We start from the raw sequence: 25,889 nt of genomic DNA on the forward strand, positions 1-25,889 counted from the left end.
CTAAGTAGTGCTAAAGTGCTTGTACATTTTCCCTTAACATTGGCTTATACCCAATTAGCACATTTATTTTACTAATAAGTTCCTAGTGAAGTGACACTATATGTAACCAGGGCCTGTAAATTAAATGCTAATAGCGAGTCTGCAGCACTGATTGTGCCACTCACCTCAGTAGCACTCTAAGTATTTCTCAGGCCTGCCATTGCAGAGCCTGTGTGTGCACTTAAACTGCCATTTCGATTTGGCAAAAACAAATTTTGCTATGTCCAAACCTTCCATTTAATATATGTGTCACTCTTAGTGTAGGCCCTGGACAGCCCAGTTGGGCATGGTGCAATGTGTTTAAAAAACAGGACATATACTTTCAAGATTTATATTTTCTGGTAATGATAAACTCTATAACATTGGAGTAGTTCAATTATACTTTATAAGTGGAATTTACGAATTGAAAGCATTAAGTGGTTCATGTTTGGTGTCTCTGGAATCACAATTTAAAATTGTAACTTATCGTGAAGTCAGATTTTAAAATGAAATTTTGTAAATGCCACTTTTATACAGTTATTAAATTCACAACAGATGGTCAGTTCTGACGTATGATCACAAGCCATACAAACATTCGCAAGTCCAATGTATTCAATAATAGTTACTGCTATTTGTTTCTTTCGAATGAAATTTACCCAACTTTAATTTTTAGAATTGACACTCAAAGGAGGAACAACAAAAATTAAAATTCAATAATACACACTGTACCACCCACTGCATATACAAAACATGTACATACATTCAAATTAGACTAATCACATGAAAGCCATTTGTACAATTCACATATACATAAAAGAACAATCAACATAAATATTAAACAGTTCTGAATTAGCCAAGCCCAAACTGAGGATAAACAATAATTTGCAGCAACTCAATCCAGATTCCTTCGATCCTGTAACCAATGGGCACTGCAAGCTAACAATGCTCTACTAGTGCCACCTGGAGAGTCCATCAAAACTTTGCCTATTGGACCATGGTTGCATTTTAATCCAATAATGCTTGTTAGTTGCGCTGATGTTGACACATTTCAAACCTGTATATCTCTTTGTCGGTTCTCTTTAGGACTAAGATCTGTAAAAGAAACAAAAATCACAATGGATACCTGTGCATCACAAGCTGCAGTGGTGGATGTATATTGTGCACCTCCATCACATCAATTAAAAAGATCGTACCTTAATACAACTATTATTGAATAGAGTGGTCTGGTGAGTATTTGTATGGCTTGTGATCCTATGTCTGTACTAGCCATCTGTTGTGATTTTAGTTTTTTAGTGGCTTACTGATGAATAGGGTCCAACCCCATAGTTACTAGACTTTTAGAAAGTTGGCATTTTCTTGCCTTAGCCATATGGTGCCTGAAGTCTGGCTCTGGTCACATGACTGGCTGAAGCTGACAGTTCGTCTTTGTGTATTCCTCGTAGACAGCCACACACAAAAAGAACTAAGGTGTGGCTGGATCGGCCATCACTGGCAGGATGTGGAGAAGTGTGGCTCAGTGGTTAGAGCGGCAGACCCTGATGCAGAGTTCTGACCGGGACCAGGGTTTAATTCCCAACGCGGCAGGGTCTTGGGCTCAATGTCCATGAACTCGATAATTCTCGCCTCGGTGCCTACTCTAATCATGGGTCACACTCCGCAACTCTGATCAATAGCTTGCTTATTCTCCACAACGGCCCTAAAGCGCTGGGATGCCTGGTTTCACCTTGGGGGTGCCCAGTAGGGAGCATCTCACAGGGAAAGCCAGGACGGGTTCCACAGCTGTATACAGCCCCAAGATGCCTGTCAGGTGATAGCGCGCTTTACACGTATACATACATTTACATTTACATTTACATGGGAGGGAAGAGCCGGACACAGCCCCACTTGCACTTGAATAGACGTGTCCTGCCTCCACACAAAGGGCTGCATACCCGCTATAGTTAGTCAGGATCCAAGGCAGGGAAGGTAGGACATGCGTTCTTCCAAAGCATGTCTCCAAAAGCTTCTCTCCACTTCAAAGGCACAACTACGTACAAAAGAAGGACCTCAGAAACCATCTCTTCAGTACACTTCTGGCCCGGTGGATACTTTGCCAGGAAGAAGGACTGCAGTGCAGCTCTCTGCTGAATTGTTGCTCTGAAGGAACTGCTGACCTGCTTTGCTGACCTGCTTCCTGCTGCCCTCTTACCTGGAGAAGAAGAACTGGATCTGCAACTTCATCTTGAATGCAGGGTCTCAGAGTGATTCCAAGGGCTTATCTGACAGACTCCTGATCTGAGCCTTAGCTTCATAAAAGTCTCCCCAACCAGCTCATGGACCAAGCTGCAGAAAGTTCCTGACACCCAAGCGGTGCTTCCCAGGTCCTGGAACTTTGGTGTTGCTCACAAGCTCTTGAACTCAAGTTTTTGGGTTCTCCGCGAATGGGTCCGTTTGCACCGGAACCATGTCGCTCACACCCAACTTCAGTGTGAGTCACCGCCAGCCTGTCTCATCGCACAGCAAGAATCATTCACCGGCGGAGGACTGACACCGTGAAGCTCCAGTGCTCCTGCCCTCAAAGACTGGCCTGCACTTTGTGCCATGCTGACCACTGCCTGTGACACTCTCCTTTCGCTCTCTGATCCTTTCCAACATGAACGGGACTCTTAGCACAAAACCTGAGAACGTAAAACTTCAGTGGGACTAATCTGCCATTGTATCTGTCTAGCACTCCATTATGGTCTGCCTGGACATTTGGCTTTGACCCGGTCCACTATGACCAGATAGCTGTGGTTAACGCTTTCTTCTTTTCAGTGCATTTTTACCGTTTATTTTCAAAAATGCATGACTTTGTTTATACTGATTGGATTTTTGTCATTTTGGTCTTTAAAAAAAATTAAATTAAGCTCTATTTTTCTAACCTGGAGTGGGATCTTTTTGTGGGGTGTTCTTCTCAGTTTTACTGTTTGAAGTGTTGCAAAAATAAGTTACACATTGCTTTTAAGTTAAGCCTGACTGCTCTATAGCTAGCTACCAGGGTAGGAGCACAGAATAACTTTTGATTTGCTTGTGCCTTACCCTGACTTTGATTGTGGTTGCTGCTTGACCAGGTCTCACACCCCAGTCAACCAGTAATCTAGTTTCTAATGTTTTCCATTGCCATTTCTTTCAGTCCTACAAGTTAAATCCCTCACGACACACCTAGAAGAAATGTTCTTTTCCTCTGCCCTCCCACTAGAAGCATATCTCATGCAACAGCCTTGTGGATTCTCCATTCATAAGCACCTTGGGGCATATTACCAATAACAGGCGAAAAATATCGCTAACGATATTTATCGCGACAAATTTTATCGCCAAGCATCGCCTGGAAATATCGCTGCCGTAGCGAGGTATTACCAATACCGCGCAAGGCGGCGATATTTCCCCAGAAATGCGATAAAAGCGTGCGGTAAAACTAGGGTGACCGCGCTAAGCCGTCGCAGGCTAATGTGAAAAAATTCACGTTGGGCCTATCAGCGATGATTATCGCTAAACCAATAGGCCCAAGTCTACCATATAAGGGTGGGCGTAAAATCCGTTTCGCGGGCGAATTTGCGGATTTTCCGCGATTTCGCGATTCGCGAATCTTGCGAAATCGCGGTAAAATCCGCGAATCAGCGGGGACACATTTTCAGCCAAGCAAGGGTTACAGCAGCAGGTGCAAAAGTTGAACCTAATTTCTTTGTAACCTTTTGCAAAAGGGTTACAAACAAATTAACTTCAACTTGGACACCTGCTGCTAATTGCTTCCTGGCGCCTCGTTGCCTACTTGCAACTATTCTCTGACCCTGCTCTGACCCTTGAAGCAGGGTCAGAAAATAGTTACAAGTAGGCAGCGAGGCACCTGTCCAAGGAATTAAACCTCATTAGGAAGCACTTACAGTTATAAAAAACAGGAAGAAGAGAGAGGATGGCAAATACACCCATTTTGAGTTGTCAGGAGGGGTTAAACTAAAAGAGACCTTTACAGCACAATTTTCATATGCATTTTGCTAAAAATAAAAAGCTGTATGTTCTGTAGGGGCAACTCAGGAATCTGGCCCTTCAGAGATACTGCCTCTCTTTCTTTCTCTCGTCCTCTCTCTCCCTCTCTCTTTCCCTCTCTTTCTCTCTCTTTCTATCTATCTATCTATCTATCTATCTATCTATCTATCTATCTATCTAACTACCTATCTATCTATCTATCTCTCTCTCCCTCTCCCATAAACGACTGCATGGGTAACTTCGCTATGCAAGCGGCTTGCGAAGACGCAAAAAGCCTCGCGAACACGCAAAAAACCCGGCGAACACGCAAAAAACCCCACAAACACGCAAAAAAACGAAAATTCGCACAAATTCGCGAATTTTGCGGATCGCGAATTCGCAAATCCACAAATTCGCGGATCACGAATTCGCAAAATTCGCCCATGCTTACTACCATATAACGCGTTAGCGGGACGAAAAAATGCCCGCTAAACCGAAAATCGTTGCTAAACATGGAGAATATTCAAAATGATGGTGAGCAGCCAGGGACTAGTGCAGAGGGCACAAACACAACCCAGGAAGGCCAGGCAGAGACCCAGGGAAGGGGCAAGAGGAAGAGGAACCCAAAGTTCACTCTAGATGAGAACCAGGTACTGGTTGAGGAGGTGACACGACACCAGCAGGAACTCTTCGTGAGTTCCACCGTCACCATGGCGAGGAAAAGGGACATATGGCAGGACATAATGACCAAGGTCAATGCCGTGGGGGAGCACAAGAGGACAGTGGAAGAGTGTAAGAAGCGGTGGCACGATACAAAAAGCAAAACAAAAAAGAAACTGGGAGCAAACCTAAGAGCAGCAAGTGTGACGGGAGGCCGTGGACCAGCTCCACAGGAGGAGCTGGATGAGTTGGAGGAGCTGGTAGCGAACGTCATCAGTGAGGAGACTGTCATCGGAGCCACAGGCCAGGATTCTGCTGTACTGGAAGTCACACAACAACACCAGGGTGAGTGTCAAACAGGAACAGGTGGAAGTGGGTGGATGGGCACCGTCGCATTCATGTACCATGCAAGTCTTTACAGTGCATACCCTCATGTACTGTAGAGCAAGTCCTGGAGAGCCCGGGTCATGCTGGCATAGGGACACATCACCAGGAGGATGAGGGCAGATGTTTTGCTGTTGCACAGTTGGCACATAATGTCGTCAGTGGCAGACATGAGTACTGGCAGGGTGCTGTAGACTTGAATGATGCAGGCCTGGGATGGGTACTGGATGTTGTTGTCTACCAGGTGGTGGGCCAGTTGCATGTTGAACAATTCCCAGTGATCGGCCCTGGAAACAGGAGCAGGGAGAAATGCTGGAAGCACTTCAGGTCCATGTGGCCTGGCTTCGGCTAGTTGAGGAGGGTGTAGAATAAGTTGTGTTCCAAGCTCCATGGAAATATTGCTGTAATGTAGTCAGGTCAGATAGCAGCATCTGCCATGTTACATACGTGGTGTGGGAATAGGTGTGACAGGGAGCGTGAGTGGATGGAGTACATAACCTTGTGTATCTTGTAGCCGTTGACATTGGACCGGGAGGTCAGGTGGCATGCGCTGCTGGTGTACACAGGGGAGGTGGGCCCTGGCATAGTTTGGGTGGGTGTCGTGTTGAAGCTGTCATGGATATCAGCGAGCTATCAGTAGAAGAAGATGGCTAGTGAGTTGCACAGTTCTACTCAGGGAGTCATGTTGTTGGTGTTGGAGCGTGAGCCAAAGAGTTCCCTTATGATGCAGAAGAGACCCTTGCTCCTGTGTGTGTTGTCATCCAGTTAGGTTTAGAAGGAACAACCCTTGGTCAATCACAAGAGGTGGAGATGTATGTGTATGGCATCCTTGTGGTCTGTGTGGTTGTCTGGAGTGTATATGGTGACCAATAACCACTCCTGTTTCCGGCATCCAACTCAGGATACACACCAGCACATTGGTGAACGTGGCGGCTGGCCTGCTGTTGTGGGTTTAACAGGGTTCCTTGAGTGGCCCAAGTGTGTTGTCACAGTTGTACATACACTGCCTGAGGTGGCGGCCTGCAGCGTAGGAGTTGGTCGAGATGTTGTGTGGCCTGTGGGTAAGGGTGGTGATTAGCTGGTCTACAGTCACTCTCCTCCAGCAGTGGTGAGTTACCCGTTGTGTGCGGTGGTCTGTGGACTGTACATTGAAGTAGGGAATGGATGCAGCACGGTACAGTCCTGTGGAAACAGGTGTTGTGTACTAAAGTAACGTGGGTGCCTGTGTAGAAGGTGGTGTCCAATGTGTGACCAGCGGCGTGGGTGGAAGTGTTGGTGTGACGAGTTGGCTGAGGCTGAGGTTGGCTAGTGTGGCCGACAGGCTTCTGGAGTTGGTGTTGTTCTTCTTCCTGAGCTGGAATGTCCGCTCCACGAGGAGGATGTAGTCTGTGGAGGTGAGTGCATGGTTGCAGGCGAGGTAGGCGAGGGATTTGCTCAATTGACAATGCGGTCTGGGAGGGCTGGAGATGAGTTTACCTCTGAGGGTGGCGTTGGGGTTGGTGTGGATCTGGAAGTGGAGATGTCTGGCAGTGTTGAGAAATAAATTTGTGTGGGTGGTGAGCTTGAGGGTGGCAGTGGTGAACCAGAGGGTAGTGTGAAGAACAAAATAGTGGCAGGTGTGAACCAGAGGGTGCTGTGAGGAACCAGAGGGTGGCATAGCTAAACTGCCTGGGAGACCTGTGTGTCTGAGCCCCGTGCTGCATAACTGCCCCTGATCCCTCCCAGTGTGAAAATATTATTTTGCACAATTGCCTGTGGTCCCTCAGGGTGTGAGCACATATTGTGCCAAGTTACCCCCTAGCCCCACTACATATATACCCGTAATGCACAGCACGATCATGCCCTTGCACCATGAAGTCTTGTGCCTGGATGCTCCATATCTGTGTGGGTGGTAACACCGTCAGTGCAGTCAAAATGTAAAGTCATAACTACCTACACAGCACCATCAAACATCTGTCCCCCTTGGCACAGGTATGTGCATGTACCATTCTTGCAGCACCTGCATGCCCCTGCACCCTACTGCCCAGCTCGAGCATAGTCCTGTATGGGGCATTTAAGTATGAGATGGGACATTGTCCAGCAGCAGCAGCTGCATGTGCATGAACACACTGAGCTGGATCTGAATGGCTATGTACCAACACGCACAGCAGAGCAATCTTGGACATCTGTAGGATTCTGGGGTCCAGAGCCAAACATATATTAGCATCCATTACTTTCCCAAGCCCCATTCCTCTGAAGCTCCTGTGACAAGGTGCCTGCATTCTTCTCACCTGCTGCTCTGCTTGGTCTCTGACCCCTTCTAAACAAGATGCATGTGAACTCACATAGAAAGTCTACCTGTTTGGCAACCTCCACCACACACTAGCAGTATGAACCATCTTCTCGGCCGTACACACTATAACGGGCAGTACACTCAAGGGACCTTGTTGCATTATGGTGTGCTGGCAAAGTGACAGGCACATGTGGGCACATATTTGTTCATATTGCAACCAAATGCACAAGTACGCCAGCAACTTAGCAAAATTGTGGACTGTCTTGCCATTCAGTGCAATATAGCAGAACGCTAAGTAGCTGGGGGTATATTACCAAGCAATAGCGATCATTATCGCTGAGCACCGAGGAGTGTATACCGCTGAGATACCGTGATATTATCAAGGTTCATCTCAAAAGCGGTAAATATCCTGCGAAATGCATTAATATGGCAGAAAAATCAGCTAAATACATGAATTATCGTGACAATGCTCTTAGCCATGTTATCCACCTTCCATTGGATAACATCGCTAAGAACTGATTTTAGCAGGCGTTAGCTTTTTGAGATATTTGCGCTTAGCGCAAATATTTCCAAAAGTAGTTAATAGGAGTCAGAGATGCTAGCAACTGTTTTCAGACGCCAACATCTTGGCACGCCCAATTTGCAAGTCATTAGCGATAATTATCGCAGACATGCAAAGTGGGCACCTAAATTCCTGCTATCGCCTACAAGCTGTTGCTAACTGGTGTTAGCGACAGCTTGGTAATAGGGCGACAAAATTATTGCCGCATGAGCGGGAAAAAGTCCACCTAATGCGGCGAGAATGCCCTTGGCAATATGCCCCCAGATTTTGCCCATACACAATAAATCCAATGTAATCTGTCAACCATGCAAGTCAACAGATACCACACCTAAGGTGTACTGAACACTATACATGCATCCCAGTAACAGGTTGCATCCAAAGTCACACATACAGGGATCATACCACTGATGACCTGAGAAGCATACAATGTGTGAAGACCCACACTCTGCAACCTACCTGACACCAATGCAAGTAGTAACCAATTCAAAAGTATTTATTGTACACATAATAAACTAAACTACACATATAATACTGACTAAACCCTACTACACAAACTACAAAAGGACATAAACCCCCCACCCAAAGAGAAAATAAACAATAACAATATCTCACTACACTAAACTAACTATACCTAATCTAAAACTATTCTACATCTAAATCCTATTATACAACTATATACAACCAAATAACTAAGAACAAGGAGGGAAGGCAGAAGAGGGGTGTGGGGCAGAAGAAGTCCAGGTTTAAAGTATTCCAAGTTTAACAGCAATGTCATTCACCCGCCGGTTCAGGGTTATCAGTTCATTGCGCACATCGAGGAGCAAGTTGTTGTTCCTGGCCAGCTCAATTAGTATCTCTTTATGGGTCTCAGCCATTGGCGGCGTTGTGGTGGGTGCCCCCAGATCCTGGGCTGTTGTGTACTGGGCTGCTCCCTGGCTGGGTGCAGCTTGAGCTGACCCCTGGCTGCTGGTACTCGGAATTGCTGCAGTGGTTGGGATGGGAATATCAGGTGAGACCACTGTCTTAGATTTCTTAACTCCTCCAGCCTTGCCACCAGCCTTGGATTCCTTTGACTTGTCTCTGTGTCCCACAGCCTCTGGCATCGCGTGCCAGGTCCCATCCTTCTGAGCAGCCGCGTATTTCCGTGCCATGGACCTGTACCCCTTCTTAACCCTGCAGATGTGAACCCACCGTTCCTTAGCCACATTGAAGGCATGTGTCTCCTCTGCATTCATGTTGTCTGAAAAAAATAGGAAATGTCAATCCCAACCAATGACACTGGTTCATTTGCCTATCATCATATTATTTGGCACAAATCACATACCACATGGGAGGCAACACACATGTCACATCCTGTAACGTCTCAAAGTGACCTGACCACATAATTGACAAGCCCTACTTTCTACAATACAGGCCCTGGAACGTGACATGACAGTACATGGCAGGTGTGATGTACTGACAAATTAGACTCCAAATGAGACAGTGATAACATGTCACCTTTGTGCATCCTGAGAGTGTGCAAGTAGTCCAATTAACATTAGTAGTGTGGCACTACCCCTCCATGGGCAGCACCACCCTCATCTGACCCTGTGACACACTGCTGCTACTGCTGTACGATGCACATGTGCAGACATGTGTGTCTATCTGAAAATGTGTACAGGTCATGTAGTCACTGACAAGACAGCCACTCTTTTACATGTTTGCCAGTGTGGCTGTATGAATATGTCAATTGAAACTCAATGTAAGCTCAGCCTACATGCATGGGAAGAAGACCGGGACACCCCTACCAACAACAGGTGTCAAGAATATCAAGAAAGTTCTCCACAATATTGCTGCGTACATCGGCAGGAAACAGCTGCAAAACACGCCATAAAGGCCTTGACAATATGCACCTGAGAAATCACATAGCTGTCCTGGTCATGGGGCAAGGATCTATCCTAAGTCCAAAGCTGTTCAATCTATACTTGAGCCTGCTGGGCAACGTCGGGAAATTGTACGGCTCATCTAAGCGTATTGTATGCTGACAATAACCAGTAACTGAGTACGTGTGGGACAAACTACACTGACACACGTCTCTGTTGTACAAACAGCATGTTTAACATGAGTAACTAGAAGAGCACCAACAAACTCAAACGAAACAGCAGTAAAACATACCTCATTCCGTTTGGCAGCCCTGAGGTATCTTGGTCACATGAAAGGTGGCAGCTGGAACTGTGCTCCTGTCCCCCTTGCAAACATGTGATCTTACACCTACGACTAACAAAACAACATGCCCTGTCCTGGACAAAGCCCGTCAGGCAGGTAATTTTCACCTGCTACGGGTTCATGTGTAAAATATGGAATAACTCCAAATGCCATCCTATTGAACCAAGGAACCCTTTGCTGTAGGGCCTGCCCATCAGCCACACCGATGACAGCAATCCTCTGATTTTTTGACTACATTTAAATATTTGTGTCAAACAGCAGACCCTGCAGAATCTGCCAGCCACACTGACTCACGACCTGTCGCCTATAACCCCTTCCACACCTACATAGAAAATACACCACCGGCTCATCATGCGGCAGAAAAGTAAGTTTAAGAATCAGAGTTGCATGCATGACACCCTGTCTAACCCAGGACCTAAAGACCTCATAAAGGAGAAGGACTGGGATGGGCAAAATAGACCACTTAGATCCTGGTATAAAACGTTCATGACCCAGTCTTGTGTCAGTCCCTCTCAACATGGCTACGCTAGGTAACTTCTCTTGCCCCTTGGCAGTGTAATGAACTGCCCCCTCACCCATTATCCATCTATCAACACAAACTCTCCTGTGAAAGTTGGTAAACTTGCCTGTTCCCTATGTGGTGCAACATTGCCTTGAACCTCGATGGCACAGTTTCATCTGATTTACACTGCAAAAGGACCTTCAAACCTTGTGTGGATGATATGTGATCTAATCATACCTTACACATGACATGACCTTAACTGGGCATGATATGGGTATGTCCCAGGGCATATAAGTAAACGTCAATGTCGGCTTCAGTGGCAGTGTACTGCAGATGAAGCGTGGATACATCTTCTGGCTGGTCTTGATAATATGTAGCCATGTGTGAAAATCCTGTAGTGTAATGCCTGCATGATCCCTGGATCATTGTCTATTTAGCTATAATCTGTGCTGGATGTCATGCACAGGTAATCAGAGCAGTCGCATTGTCCCTTCATGGACAAAGTCACAACTTAGATAGATATGCGTCTAACCACTCTCTTATACATATTGTCTGAATAATAACATAACAATACTCAGCACCTTGTGGCCCAGTGACATGCTGAACACACCAGCATTGCAAAACTACCGTGTGTTGCATTACTCACTGACATCCATTACATCACACATGGCAATTTACATTACAATTACTCACCAGTGGCTTTTGGGTCCTTGAAACGATCCACGTCACCCTGCGTGATGGGTCGCCGACCATCTGTGAGTGAACCAAATAAAATATGTGTCATTGCATGGCATCCAGAGACATTACATAAACATGAGGAACAACTTTTCAGTCACAGGAAATGCTACATCACTTTGTAGGGGATTCACACATTGTACTAATGACTCTGTGCACTTTCATTGGCATGCACACATGGGCTTGCTAATGCAGTGGTGGCCAAACATAACATAACCACAGTCATACATGCACATAACAGTTGGGTTTTGCCATTTATAAGCACCATGTCCACACATGCATCATGTGTACGTTGTACTGCGAATGATGGTAACTATGCATTTAGTAAGAGGCTGATACACAGTCCTTTGGGATGTAAAACACTCTGGAGCTGTCAAACGCACACATTGCATAATCACCTGGCAAGGATATATCTACACATGACCCATGTACAGGGGCCGTGTAGATACAGTCCTGCTGCTCATGGATTTGAGCATCTGTCACACTGTGTACTGTTGTGGGGGGGGGGCGTGGGGCTAGCTGGACCATTAATATAACTTGTACACAGATTGCCAGCTACACACTTACTTAAATCCTCTATTTTTGAGGGAACAAACCATAAGAGACTTCCTGGTTCGTACGGGTATATCACTCTAACCCTTTTATTATTCATTTATTTTTTGTCTTTTTTAGTATCGATGTATGAACGGGACACCTTATCGTTTTGTACACCTTATATACAATTATTTACAATTTGCGATTATTTACAACTCAAACACATACACATAACTAGTTGTATTATACAAAGTGAATTGCTCTGATATATATACACTCAAATATTCATACTACGAAGAAAAAATCATCCGTAATTCCATAAAGACCAGAGTCAAAAGTATAAACTTGATGACAATCATAAATCAATGAACTACAGTTAAATGTAGGCAGTTCAAAAAAGGAAAAATAGACTTCAAATTAATTCATTCAGTCCATTCGACCAATAAATGGCTAATCTTTTTACGCCAACGCGTTTCGAATCCGGTATGTCAACTCTACGGATTCTCATCAGGGCTCTGTCTTAATACGGGATATCTGCAAGTGTATAAAATAAAACTTGTTTTAGCTACATTTCTGACAGTTGTTTAGCTTCCAACTACATTTAACTCGTATTCCTTTTATTACCTGTTGAACCAGCAGCCGCCGGTCAAGGGTAGAGTATTAGTTCTGACTGAGTTTCTTTTCTTTTCGGGATCTAAAAACAAATACAGGTATCATGACCTGTTCTTGCTCACTTTCTATGAACAGAATGGGGCACATGTGTTATCAACATACCTTACTGGATCATTCTCGTGATCCTACGTTTCCACCAAATGGGAGTTAATTTTCAGTCTTGTATTACAGCCTGAAAATAATGAGAATAACGTTTTACGCGCTTTTTATGCACAGACGGAGAGAGTATGGCACTCGTTGCTCTACTCGGCATACCTGCTCTGAGGGATTCCTCGCTTGGGCTGTTCGTGTTCTAATCGGTTGCAGCGGTAAACGCTTTCTAACCATGCAGGCACCGCTTTCCTCAGTCCTTTTTACTCGCGCTCGCTTTCCCTAGAGGAAATAACAGCGTTTTATTAGGTTTCTGGGGCTACTGCATTATTGGTAGCAAATCAAACCCATGTTAGCTCTAGACTTACTTGAACAAGCTGTGACTCGGCATCTAGCTCTCATTCACTTAGTTTGGCAGCCATGTTGTAACATGGTTTTAGACCTACTTAAAGCTACTTGCTTGGCGGCCATCTTAGAGTGGGGTCGCTAGTTTGGCAGCCATGTTGTAACATGGTTTTGGACCTACTTAAAGCTACTTGCTTGGTGGCCATCTTAGAGTGGGGTCGCTAGTTTGGCAGCCATGTTGTAACATGGTTTTGGACCTACTTAAAGCTACTTGCTTGGTGGCCATCTTAGAGTGGGGTCGCTAGAGAAGGCTATCATTTAGATGTGAAAAAAGGTGAATTTAAACCACATATGAACACATATGCGCAATTACCATCGACTCTTTCTTTTGGAGGCACTGTACTAGATATAGCTCACACTCTAGATATTTCAGATAGCGAGTTGAGCCCGCTGAGTGCGCTATTAAACTTAAGTATAAGATAGGCCTCTTTTTTTAGTAGAAGTTTATCATGGTCAATGGATCTAGACTGTTGCAGAGCATATAGAATTGACCACTTCAAGTCATTCTCAGTGTGTTTATTTTCAATGAAATGCTCCACCATGGGTGCTGTAAGCACTTTATTCTTGATTCTAGATTTATGTTGCGTTATGCGCAGCTAGATGCCGAGTCACAGCTTGTTCAAGTAAGTCTAGAGCTAACATGGGTTTGATTTGCTACCAATAATGCAGTAGCCCCAGAAACCTAATAAAACGCTGTTATTTCCTCTAGGGAAAGCGAGCGCGAGTAAAAAGGACTGAGGAAAGCGGTGCCTGCATGGTTAGAAAGCGTTTACCGCTGCAACCGATTAGAACACGAACAGCCCAAGCGAGGAATCCCTCAGAGCAGGTATGCCGAGTAGAGCAACGAGTGCCATACTCTCTCCGTCTGTGCATAAAAAGCGCGTAAAACGTTATTCTCATTATTTTCAGGCTGTAATACAAGACTGAAAATTAACTCCCATTTGGTGGAAACATAGGATCACGAGAATGATCCAGTAAGGTATGTTGATAACACATGTGCCCCATTCTGTTCTTAGAAAGTGAGCAAGAACAGGTCATGATACCTGTATTTGTTTTTAGATCCCGAAAAGAAAAGAAACTCAGTCAGAACTAATACTCTACCCTTGACCGGCGGCTGCTGGTTCAACATGTAATAAGAGGAATACGAGTTAAATGTAGTTGGAAGCTAAACAACTGTCAGAAATGTAGCTAAAACAAGTTTTATTTTATACACTTGCAGATATCCCGTATTAAGACAGAGCCCTGATGAGAATCCGTAGAGTTGACATACCGGATTCGAAACGCGTTGGCGTAAAAAGATTAGCCATTTATTGGTTGAATGGACTGAATGAATTAATTTGAAGTCTATTTTTCCTTTTTTGAACTGCCTACATTTAACTGTAGTTCATTGATTTATGATTGTCATCAAGTTTATACTTTTGACTCTGGTCTTTATGGAATTACGGATGATTTTTTCTTCGTAGTATGAATATTTGAGTGTATATATCAGAGCAATTCACTTTGTATAATACAACTAGTTATGTGTATGTGTTTGTGTTGTAAATAATCGCGAATTGTAAATAATTGTATATAAGGTGTACAAAACGATAAAGTGTCCCTTTCATACATCGATACTAAAAAAGACAAAAAATAAATAAATAATAAAAGGGTTAGAGTGATATACCCGTACGAACCAGGAAGTCTCCTATGGTTTGTTCCCTTAAAAATAGAGGATTTAAGTAAGTGTGTGGCTGGCAATCTGTGTACAAGTTGGCACCCTTACTGGCATGTGGTCATTAACCATCACATAGTAATGTGACAGCAAGTGACACACAGAGAAACTCTGTCCCACATCTGGTCTGCATACTGCAAATATGTGTTCACACCTCACTGAGAACGTGACTACTCACTCCAACTGTCAAATCATGGAGCCATACAAATAGGGACATTAGCATTGACTACTCACACACCTACTGTACTGTAGCACACCAAGGGACAGTATTACAGTTAGTGGTGCATACCACCAAATCAGCATTGAGGCAAGAGTAAATGTGCACCATGGCCCAACTCACATGGTGAGCTGCATGTCCCATGCTGCGCACCATGCTGCTAAAATGGCACTTATACATCAGGCATCTGTGCTGTAAATGCAGTGCATTGCAGGAGTTGTGAAGCATGTGGGGCGCAGCTCCAGCAATGCTCTTGTTGGCCCAATCTTGTCAATGCTGCGTCAATCCTCATGCCTGCTTCAGGCAGGCCCAGAGTTAAGACGCAGCATTGCCATGAAAGTGATTGACTGAAACCTGAAATATTTCACTCTGTCACTTTACAGAGGTGTTCCTGTGTATGAATTCCCTCCTCTGCGGCAGAACGCATCCTAAAGGTGCATAACTTTAGAAAGTGACGATTCTCCCAGAATTGTGATATTGTACATACCCTGCACCATGACGCTACTTTTGCGTTGCCGCTTAGTCACATAAGTAATTCAACTGCGCCGCCAAATAACCCCAAGAGGCATGTAAATCTGCTAAAATGTGCCAGGAAGTGGGAGTCCAAATTAATCTTAACTGAAGCAAATCATGTCAAATCACATAGGGACAGATGTATCAACATTCCCTTTTGCGATTACTAAATAGCGATTTCTAAGGATTCGCTAATTTGAAATCGCAAAATGGTAAGTATGTAGGCAATCGCTTATTGTTAGCGATCCATCAACATTCCTACATTGCGATTAGCAATTCATTTCTATGTGCCAGGAGGCCCATAGGAATTAATAGGAAATTTAGCAATTACCAATTTGCTAATTGCAAATTGAGAATGTTTCCAATGGTGCAGGGGTGTCACAAGAACACCCTGCAGCACCCGTGAAAATGACATGTGTGCACATATGGCGCACATACATGCCCTAAGGGCATGTATGAGCGTCACATGGCTGCTTTTGATGTAAAAAAAAGAGCACATTTCAAAAATAGCGCTACTTACCACCAACTAGAAGTAGGTGGTAATTTGTGAATCCTAAATGGCAATTTGGAAAGTTATTTGCCCTGATACATTGCATGTAAGGAATTGCTAAAGTAGCTATTCCTCAAATGCTATCGCTAAATAAGGAAAGGAAAATTTTGCAATTCCTAACTTTGCACAAATAATGTCACACAAATACCATTTACCGAAAAAGGGTTCGCTGACGCCGCAAATCAGCTAATGTCTGCGTTAACAAACTATTTTTGCCTTGATACATATGGCCCATAGGGAAATGACATTGTCATCAACACCTTGTCACAGTATCACAGTAATGAGTCAGCATGTACATGCCATGCACACATGTCACACACGTAACTCACTTACATAACATTTGAACATTAAAGTGAAACAATGGCTTTTGGACTTACCACCCTGAATGCCTGGCATCACTCCGGTGTAATCCAGGAGGTCGGCCTCCCGCGCAGTCATGTCCTGCCAGCGGTGCTTCCACTGGTGCACAGAGCGTGCTATCTTAAAGTAGTGCTCCATTTGGAGCCTCACACGCTCCCAGCGCTCATTCCGTGCCCCCACAGCATACCCCTGCAGGATACGCCCCCTGCCTCCAACATATTTGGCAGATAAAATTTTATCAGCCATAAACCCCCCCCAATGCCTCCTCACTCATCCTCCCCGACCTCCCAACAGCAGTTATCTCCCTGACCCCCGTAACCCACTTAAAACTAATAAAAATTAACCCACTTAACAAACTCTCTATAAAAATATACAAACTAACCCCTAAATAAACTCTACAAAACAGAGGACACTAGACACACAAACTGTGTACAATACAACAAACACAACTAACAGACACTGCAGACAAACCAGAGGACAGTAGATACACAAACTGTATGATATACAACAAAAAGTACAAACAGACACTTCAGACAGGACAGAGCACGCAGCACCACTCCCCAAAACCAACTTCCAACACAGCAACCACCATACACCTCCTCCACTCAGCCTATGCACCAGCAATTGCAGAAAAGAGAATGTGAAAGTAAAAACCACACCCATGTGACAGGAAGCAGTAATACACCACTTCCTGTGTTTGCTGCTAAAAATCCCGACTTAGCGACAAAATAAAGGCGTTAGCGTTGAAAATCGTGTCATTAAACGTCGCTATGGTAGTCATATACAAAACCGATCGAAATGCGACCCGTTTTTTGTATTTGCGACGAAAATATACTCGCTAAATGTCCCTAAGCGAAATAATAATTATTTATGATTCCTAAATGAATAACATCATGGGTTTCAAGGTAAAAATATAAATAAATACCAGAAAATATAGGAAAAATTTTGACTATATTTTTAGTCCCACCAAATCTTATTTTCTTTTTTTGATTAATAGGTGTAAACACAAATTACAAGATTAATCTTAACATAAAATAAAATCTACACAAGAGATAGGGGTCAGGGAACTTGATCATGCACAGATTTCCTACAGGAAAAATATTTACAATTAATGCTACAATGCTGTTTCATCATGGTTCTGTAGAAAAGTATGGAAGGACGTTCAATGATTCACTTCCAAATGCATTTAAATAGACGTTACTGGTCAAAGTCTTTGTTTTGCCTCTACATGTCATGCATAGCGTAGAAAGATGACATAACATCATGCAGACGTAGAAAGGCAACACACAATAGCAGAGATCAGAACACCACAAACCATACATCACGGTGCAGATTTACAAGTTCCTTGCACCCCTGAAAGTCAGCATCAGCTTTACATTTTGTGCGGCTGCTATAGCGCAATCCATGTGCAGCATATGTGGTGCAAAGGATGCCCAATGCTGTGGCATATCCCCATGGTCTTGCCTCATGAAGAGAGGTGTACCGTCACTAAGGGCTGCCACCGGGGGTGGCACAAATGCACAGGAGGTAGTGTACTGGCGTTGCTACGCGTCATTCCATTGGCTGATGTAATGTAGAATGATACCAGCCACTCACTCTTGGACCAATGCTGCGTCCTATCCCTGCACTTGCTTTCAGCATGCGTGATGCTTCATGCAGGGCGGTTATGGGGTCACATGGTGCTTTCATTGATATCCATGTGCGAATGTACATGGCTTGGGCCTCTGGTGGCGCAGGCTGGCACAGGTCTAGTGTGTGATTGCAGCCTATGCCTTATGTATATCCCATGGTTGCTTCGTTTGCTCTGGGCTCTTACTGCCTTTGTCCCTCCTGAGGATGTTGATGTTCCGGTCACACTGTGTCATGGTGGTGAGTAATGCCACATGTGTGCGTTCCCACCAATTGCACACAATTTGTGGATCGTGCTGCAGGTTGGACTGGCTTGAGCCTCCTATGTGGGGAGGCATCGAGTTTGGTCGGGGTGGGTCTGACTCCCTACATTGTGTTTGGCAGTGGAGTCTTGCTGCCAGGCCTGGACTGACCGTTGTGGGCACCGGGCAATCCCCCGGTGCGCCGCAAGGGTAGGGGCCGGTTTCGGGCCCCTGGGGTCCCTTTTACCTACAGGGCTGTTTATGCAGCATAGCTGAAAGCTCGTCCCTGTAACGAAGTCGGACGAAAACCGGACCCGGCAAGGAGCTCTGTTGCACATCCAACCTCCCCAGGGTGGACAGCCAAGCACTTTGCCGGGGCGGGTTTTGGTTCCCAGTCCGGCCCTGCTTGCTGCGGCTTGCCGGAGATCCCTTGTTGTTTCACATCTGTCTCGGGGTGTCTACTCTGCTTGTGGGGTGGCTGTGGTGTGTCTGGACCTCCTTGCGTTGGCCTGTCCTCCTACTATGGGTGAGTTTGGACCAGGGTTTGGTAGCCCTTGGCCCCTCTGGTTCCATGCCAGTCATGTGGACATTTTACCAGGAGTGCTGTCCAACACGGGGTGTGTCCACATTAGAATCCGGGGGGTGTTTAGGATTACGTGTTGTTTGGCTTCAACTATGGTCGGGCTCTGTCCTCTCTGCAAGCTCTGTGTGTGGCCGGATGGCCCTTTGGCGGTTTGTGGGTTGAGCATGCGAGCCCCTTGTTGTCCAGATGGACCTTGAGTTAAAACCTCCTGGGGCAGGTATTGTTATTCCTTTGCACATTGTCACAGTATATGGTTCTAATATTGTTCTGTTGTGTACCTCTTACTGATGTATATGTGCAGGTGCTCAGTTTTGCATTTGTGCACACTCTAGAGGTGTGCCTCCTTCATGCTGTGCCTTTGTTGTAGGGTGGTTATCCCTTTGGCCTGGCTGGTCATTATCTGTGGTCTTCTGTGCCTACTCTCCATCAGTGGCTGTGTTGGCTGTGGGGCCTGTGTTTGGGCTTGTGGTGTGTGACATGGGCCGTTTGGAGGTTGCTTGCGTTGGGTGTAGCAGTTCATTGTGCTTGCCTCTGGAGGAAATCCCTGGCCATGTTGTGCATGGATGCCATGGGGTGTTCTCAGCACACTCTAATGTCATGTGGACATAGGGTGATGTGTGGGACTGTGTTTCCTGGCTTTGGGTAAGCAGTGTTGTTAAATGCTTGGGTAACTTGCTGCTTGTGCTGCTTCAGTCTGTTTTGCTACTGTGTGAATCCAATTCTTGTTTAGCAATCTGCACAATAGTAAGGACTGGTACATGGAGGGCTATGACTCCGAGTGATGTTCATTTGCATAGAGTCACCCGACAATACTACTCCCCCACCTGCATATGTGTAACCCTGCACATACTACCACTTGCACCTGCACATGGCTGACTTGCACTTGCAAAAACACTCCAGCAATGCCACACATTTACGGCATAGATGGCTCTCACACATACTGTCATTTTAGGGCCCAGGCTGCACAACACGTAATACGCATCACATCCATGCTGGCTGTGGCGTTCTGCACAATTACTTTGGCATCCCTGCAGACATGCAGGGAGCCAACAGGTATTGGAATACTGTACCTTATTGTCGGACACTGTGGGCCATAGGAGACATGTAGTACACCATAACGTAATGTAGGCAATCATGGCATGGCCATTGTGGCTAGCTGGACACATAGCTACTCCCCTATTGGAATGCAGATTTTAGAATGGGTGGTAGTTTTGCAGTAAGTCATTATTACACCAGGACATGTATCAGCCTTCCATTACTCAGTCCACACTAAGGAAGTGGCTGGTGCGTCCAGATAGGTATCTTTCATCCAAATGCCATACAGCATGAACCAAAAGCAGAACTAAGATGAGCCACCCACTAAGGGGGAGGTGATGTCAGTCACAGTATTGTGTGGAATTATGAGCATATGAGATGAAGTCCCACAAGGGCTGCCAGATAGCCAGTGTAAATATGCATCACAGTCCAAATAATCAAGCATTGTGTCAAGATACACTACACACTCATTAGGCTATTTCCTAGTGCTAAGGCAGAGCCATTTTGGTATGTCCCATAGGAGATAGGGCACTGTGAGACGACCATGTACCACTACTACTTCTCACGTGAAATCTCCTCAGGTAATTCCCCATTTGTCAAACACAGGTCCTTTCCTCTAAACAAGTATGATCAGACAATGTCAGGCTGTATCAAGGTGTAATGTTCAAATGCATGATTGTTTGTGACAAACAGTGATGTAATTCATCTCCCATGTCACATTGTAGAGGGCGAGACAGCACCTCCTGAAGAGCAACCTGGACAGGCACTCACTGATGACCCGGATGTCTACGCTACAATCGACATCGACGATCTGCAACTCATCCTCAATGACATTGCCTCCCCAGCCTCCGGTGCAGGGCAACCCAGTAGCCCTCGGCAGAGCCCACCCCCTGCTCACACCAACGAGCAGCAGGCATCCACCACCCCAGCCACTTCCCTGGGGCCAGATCCAACGGCACGTGCATTCCAACAGCGGATCATAGAGCTCCAGGAACGGTTGGGGGATAGGGTGGAGGTGGGCTTCCAGCTCATGGCAGCCGAACTCGCAGGCCTACGTGGGTGTCTTACTGACACCCAGGGCCCATTCCATGCTCTCCACCAGTCCATGGCTGACATCGCTGGAGTCATGGTCCAGAGGCAACATGCTTTGTCTGCTCAGGATGGTTCCAGCAATGTCGTCAAGGAACTTGACAACATCAGGATGATCCTGGAGAGCATGGAGCAGATGCAGGCCCAACATCTGGCTGCCAGGGCTGAACACATGCGCCAGGTTACTGGGATTTGTCGCCTCCTTGCTGCCACAGGGTTTGGTGCAGATGGATGCTGCAGCAGCCTCCACATCCTCAGCTCCAACACCAGGAGTGTCAGTGCCTCACATGGCTGCTGCCACAACACCCACTGACCCCTGTGAGGCACATGACACCGATGATGATGGAGATGAGGATGACTGCGAAATTGTGCTGAGGAGGAAGCGGTAGTATCCCTCTGTACCAATGCCCCAGTTTCTTTTGTTTTGCTGCACTCTGAATCGTGCCACCCATGAACTTCTTACACTCACTTTCACTGTCCCCCGGAACATCCTTAGACCCCCCATGGACTACCATATGAACCCATTCCTTGCCACTTCAACCAGCCTGTGGAGTGAACTATGCCTCTTCCCTTGGACCTGATAACATCTATAGTCTCTTTCTGGCCATCCAACGGGCACCCTCTGCACTAGCCCTATATGCTCACCACGTGTATTTACTGTAAATAAATTATTATTTTCCCTTTCATATGTGTATTGGTCAAATGTTGCAAAGGTAATAACTTGCTTTTTATGGTCCGGAGACGGTTACCTTAGGAATGTACGACAATGTCAATACGAGCAGTGTACATGTTGATACTGATCCAGAGATGGTGTAGAATAATGTAGATATGTGTAACCATGTGGTGCCACCATTGCACCAATGCAATGCTATGACATTGTCACAATGTAAATGGGCCATCAGGTAAGGTAATCAATTGGGACATGCCAATGAGCATTAATTTGCTAAATGTGATAGGAGAAGGCCCCTTGGTCCATATTTGGATGCAGCAAGGCAAGCACTACTGTCCTCATGTCTAGTAGGCCATACACTGATACATACCACTGGTTGACCTCCATATTGGCATCATACATTAGAAAGGGTACACACAGTCTGAATAAATATTAGTTCCACTACTACATACACTGAGTATTCCCTGCCCTCACACTGTTATGTGTGTAGTATGTGAATCATGAGTCTCTGGCCCTGAGGTGCAATGAGCATGCCTTTCATCAACATCAGATTTGGGGAAGTGCTGCAGCAGGAGTGTAGTTGGGCCACAACTTACCAAAATGGGCAGCAGCTCTGCATCCTACATGTGTAGGCACAAGTAGGAAGGTAGCTCCGGGCAGCCCCAAGCACGTCTGTACTATTTGTACACTTAGCCACCACACATGCCTCGTCATGTTAGCATTAGTCCACAAGTGGTCCATGAGTGATGATAGCCTCGTCTTACATGTGCTACTCCCCCATGGTGGACACGTGACATAGGCCCATCACTTTCTGTAAACTTCGCGGTGTGTGCACCTGCATGTGTAATGTCAGATGTAGATGTTACGATGTCACGTAGTGGTTGAAATTCAATGACAGATGTGTCTAACTGGTATCTATGAATGACCCAGGGGTCAGTGTGTATCCACATATACTTGTCTGTCCAGCTGTAGGAGGTGTCTTCACCCAGCCATGTAAAATATTTAGGATGTTGCTGTTATGCATGTCTTGGTGATGGTTATGGTCCATCCGTTCTGCAAAGTATCTGCTCAGCATAGTGATGTTTGGCCTTGTGGATCTGTAGGTGGTAGTTGTTTCCAGGCGGATGTCTTGTGACAGACATACTAATGTTGTTCCCACATTAGACGCAACATCAACTTGTTACTCAAATTTGTCCCATTACTTTTAAAGTGGTCTAAATTATAGGCCCTTTCCCCTGTCCATATGGCACCACTTTTCACCGCCCATATCAACATTTTGGGCCATTACATGCCCTATTTGCTTCTCTAATCACATTCCACACATGCATCTTTGAGGCATATGTTCAGGAACCTCATTGACAGTATGGCCATCTGGGCAGATATGTACTTGACATAATGCATCAACAATGAGCTTGGTAATAATCAGGATATGTATCTTATACGGGCCCTGGTAATTTACACGGCACATCTTTTGCGTGCTTCCACGGGAAAAAAAACTGGCTGGTAACCAGGAACATTGTACACATCTTAAGGGTCAGTTTACTGCTGCTACGACGGACATGGTTTGGACAAGTGTCTTGATGATTGGCACCATTGTGTATTGGGATGTTGCAATGACTATTGGCATCATGCACACCATTTCACACACTCCTGATTAGTGTGATTCACACAACATAACCAATCAATTATACATGGATTTGGGAAATGGAGTCAGAATAGGAATGTCATCCTCTTCACAAACAGCACCCTAGTTTGCTAGTATCTGCACCATGTGACACAACCATTTGACATAGGGTAGCCTACATAGTACCGTGACAAGTAGAGTTTCATACATTTGACAAAGTGCAGGGCATAACTGTATTGCGTACACATTCCCACCCTCCATTGATAATGGGCTCATCTGACCACTCATTGGGACACGTAACAGTTTGATGGGTACAGTGCCCATGGCAGACAGTAACACATAAAGATGTTATATTTTTGACAATTTTATTTCACAGACAACATGTGACTGACTTAAGCAAAATAATTGTTGATGATGCGGTTCCTCCGTGCTAGTCCAGCAGCATTTGGTGTGGGGTGTACAGCACCAGCCTCTTCTTCTTCTTCTTCATCATGTGGTTCTGGCACTTGGATCCATGGTGCTTTGGTACGGACACATATGTTGTGCAACACACAACATGCCATGATAATTTTGTTCACCAATTCAGGACTGTACAGCAGGCTGCCACCTGTGATATCCAAGCACCGGAACCTGGACTTCAAGACACCAAATGTCCGCTCTACAATGGACCTTGTGTGTATCTGTGCCGCATTGTACTGTCTCTGGCCAGGGGTGGTGGGGTGACGTACTTGTGTCATCATCCATGCTCCCAGTGCATATCCTTGGTCCCCTGTGACATACAAGGGAAAGCGGAATTAGTCATTGCTTGTGCTGGATGTGTTGTTGATGAGCATGGATTTGTGTGTTGGGATGGATGTCATGTTGTATATCAAGTTGCCCATGTGTATAAGCAGAAGGCTGTAGTGCATGTTAGCATGTGATTAAGGCTCACTGCTGTGACTCCATCCAACATCATTTTAGTGTGCAGAGGAGTTGCATGTGTGGCTCTTTTCCCATCTGCCACAGACAGTGATCCACCTACTGCACTGTAATTTACCTTAGCTATATAGGTGGCATGACTACACACAAAACACACTTGACCTACTGTGCGCCAGCATTCAGAAATCCTGCTGCAGAACACAACACATGCTTCTCATGGTAATGGTCTGAAACAAATCACCAGTCAGCTACCCGTTACATGCATGGACCATTGGGGCCTTGTTAGGTTGAAAGACGACATCAACTCCAGCATGTGCAACACCATCCACTACCTGTACTGTGTGCTCCTACCTGTCCTGGACTCAAAACTAAATGACATGAGTGCTCAGCCGACATGATAAAGGTAGCAATATCACATATCTAATGTTTAAAATCTTTTTGTAATAAGACTTTTTATTATTCTTAAATACATACTAAACAAAACGAAGGGGCCTTAATGAATTCAGGCAATCCACTTTCCAAGTTAAGACTGGACAAGTATGCAATACGTAATAAAGCATATTAACCACCCTCAGTTTGGATGCTATCATGCCCAGCCCATCAATGAACCACAATCGAGCATGAATACTGGTTCATGATTCTTAAACAACGCCCCATCGTTGGGCATGCACATTGATCATCAACTCCCATCCCCCCACCCCGGCTGCTGGTGCAGTAGTGTAAAATCTATGTGTTGCAAAATCACAACTGATGTGTGTCATGTACCAATGAGTCAGCGTACGCTCTATAGTCTTGTTCTCTATAACCTCCTATGTTGCGGGAGCCTCTCACTGTGCTAGTCCCTCTCTATCCGAATGGAGCTACTCATGCATGTCCCACCCCCACTGAGGACTCAGAACTGCTATCCTCCTCCCTGTCTATTATCCAGAGTCCCGCCACCAGGGCCTCCCATGCACGTGAAGCTTCAGGCACTTTTTCCCAATGGGAGCTATGCGCCAGCTGCATTCTGATGGAGCTCTCACTCCCCGCCCATTAGAGTATCGCTGCCTTCCACCTAACAAAGCTGGGGCCAGCCGCTGCCTTCCAATGTGACGTATGTCCCTCTTGGCGGGAATGATGCCTAAATCCACAAACTTACTAATCATGTCATTTGATTATTGTGTGTGGTAACCAGTGCATCCTCAGCTCCAATACTGAGAGACGGTCCAAGAGCCCTTCCATTGATGCAGATGGTGCCGTCTGCGCTGTGCCAACCTCCTGAAGTGTAGCTTCCGATGGTTTTACTGGGTGTGCAATTTTTGATTGGTCTGCACGCAGTAGGCCTAATACAGTCGCAACTTGTGCAATGTCCTCCTGAGGAGCAGTGCGTGTGTCCGTGATGGCCACCAGGATCTTGTAAAATTGCTGCAGCATACCGGCATTCAGCAGCAATTCCGGTTAAATCCAGTCTTCCAACGGTAGGGATTCTGCGTCGGACGGCGGTGAGTCCCCCTCCTTCCAACCTCTGGGCTGGACCATGGTTGCAGCTGGAGATGTACTCCGATCCAGCGCCCCCGTCTGCTCACACCCACTGCGCAGTCCTGTTAAGCTGCACCTCCAGTGCGTCTTATTGAGCCATCCCGGCCTCCTCACAAGCAAGGTCACTCTGCACTGGCCCCTACGCTTGCATCCACAGCTGTGGGGCCCGCTCCGCAGCTCTACCACTGGTACTCCCTCGCTCAGTGGCCA

The 25,889-nt window shown here is 45.7% G+C and overlaps 2 protein-coding genes across 2 annotated transcripts in view; one reads left to right on the forward strand and one right to left on the reverse strand.

The window, feature by feature from the left end:
* The first annotated feature begins 4,455 nt into the window (after nt 1–4,455).
* Nucleotides 4,456–25,889, forward strand: part of LOC147663260 (uncharacterized) — a 46,315-nt gene continuing 24,881 nt past the window's right edge. The window contains exons 1-2 of the mRNA XM_086950581.1: nt 4,456–5,004; nt 20,586–21,130. Coding sequence (XP_086806707.1) covers nt 4,512–5,004; nt 20,586–21,130 — 1,038 coding nt within the window. The 5' untranslated portion in view covers nt 4,456–4,511. The remainder of the gene's footprint in view (nt 5,005–20,585; nt 21,131–25,889) is intronic.
* Nucleotides 8,621–16,509, reverse strand: LOC147663261 (uncharacterized). The gene is made up of 3 exons (XM_086950580.1): nt 16,345–16,509; nt 11,274–11,337; nt 8,621–9,117 (listed from the first exon to the last, which is right to left on the reverse strand). The coding sequence occupies exons 1-3, from the start codon at nt 16,507–16,509 to the stop codon at nt 8,621–8,623; spliced, it is 726 nt and encodes a 241-aa protein (XP_086806706.1).

Source organism: Lissotriton vulgaris, unplaced genomic scaffold (assembly GCF_964263255.1).
Source record: "Lissotriton vulgaris unplaced genomic scaffold, aLisVul1.2 SCAFFOLD_679, whole genome shotgun sequence".
Lineage (NCBI taxonomy): Eukaryota > Metazoa > Chordata > Amphibia > Caudata > Salamandridae > Lissotriton > Lissotriton vulgaris.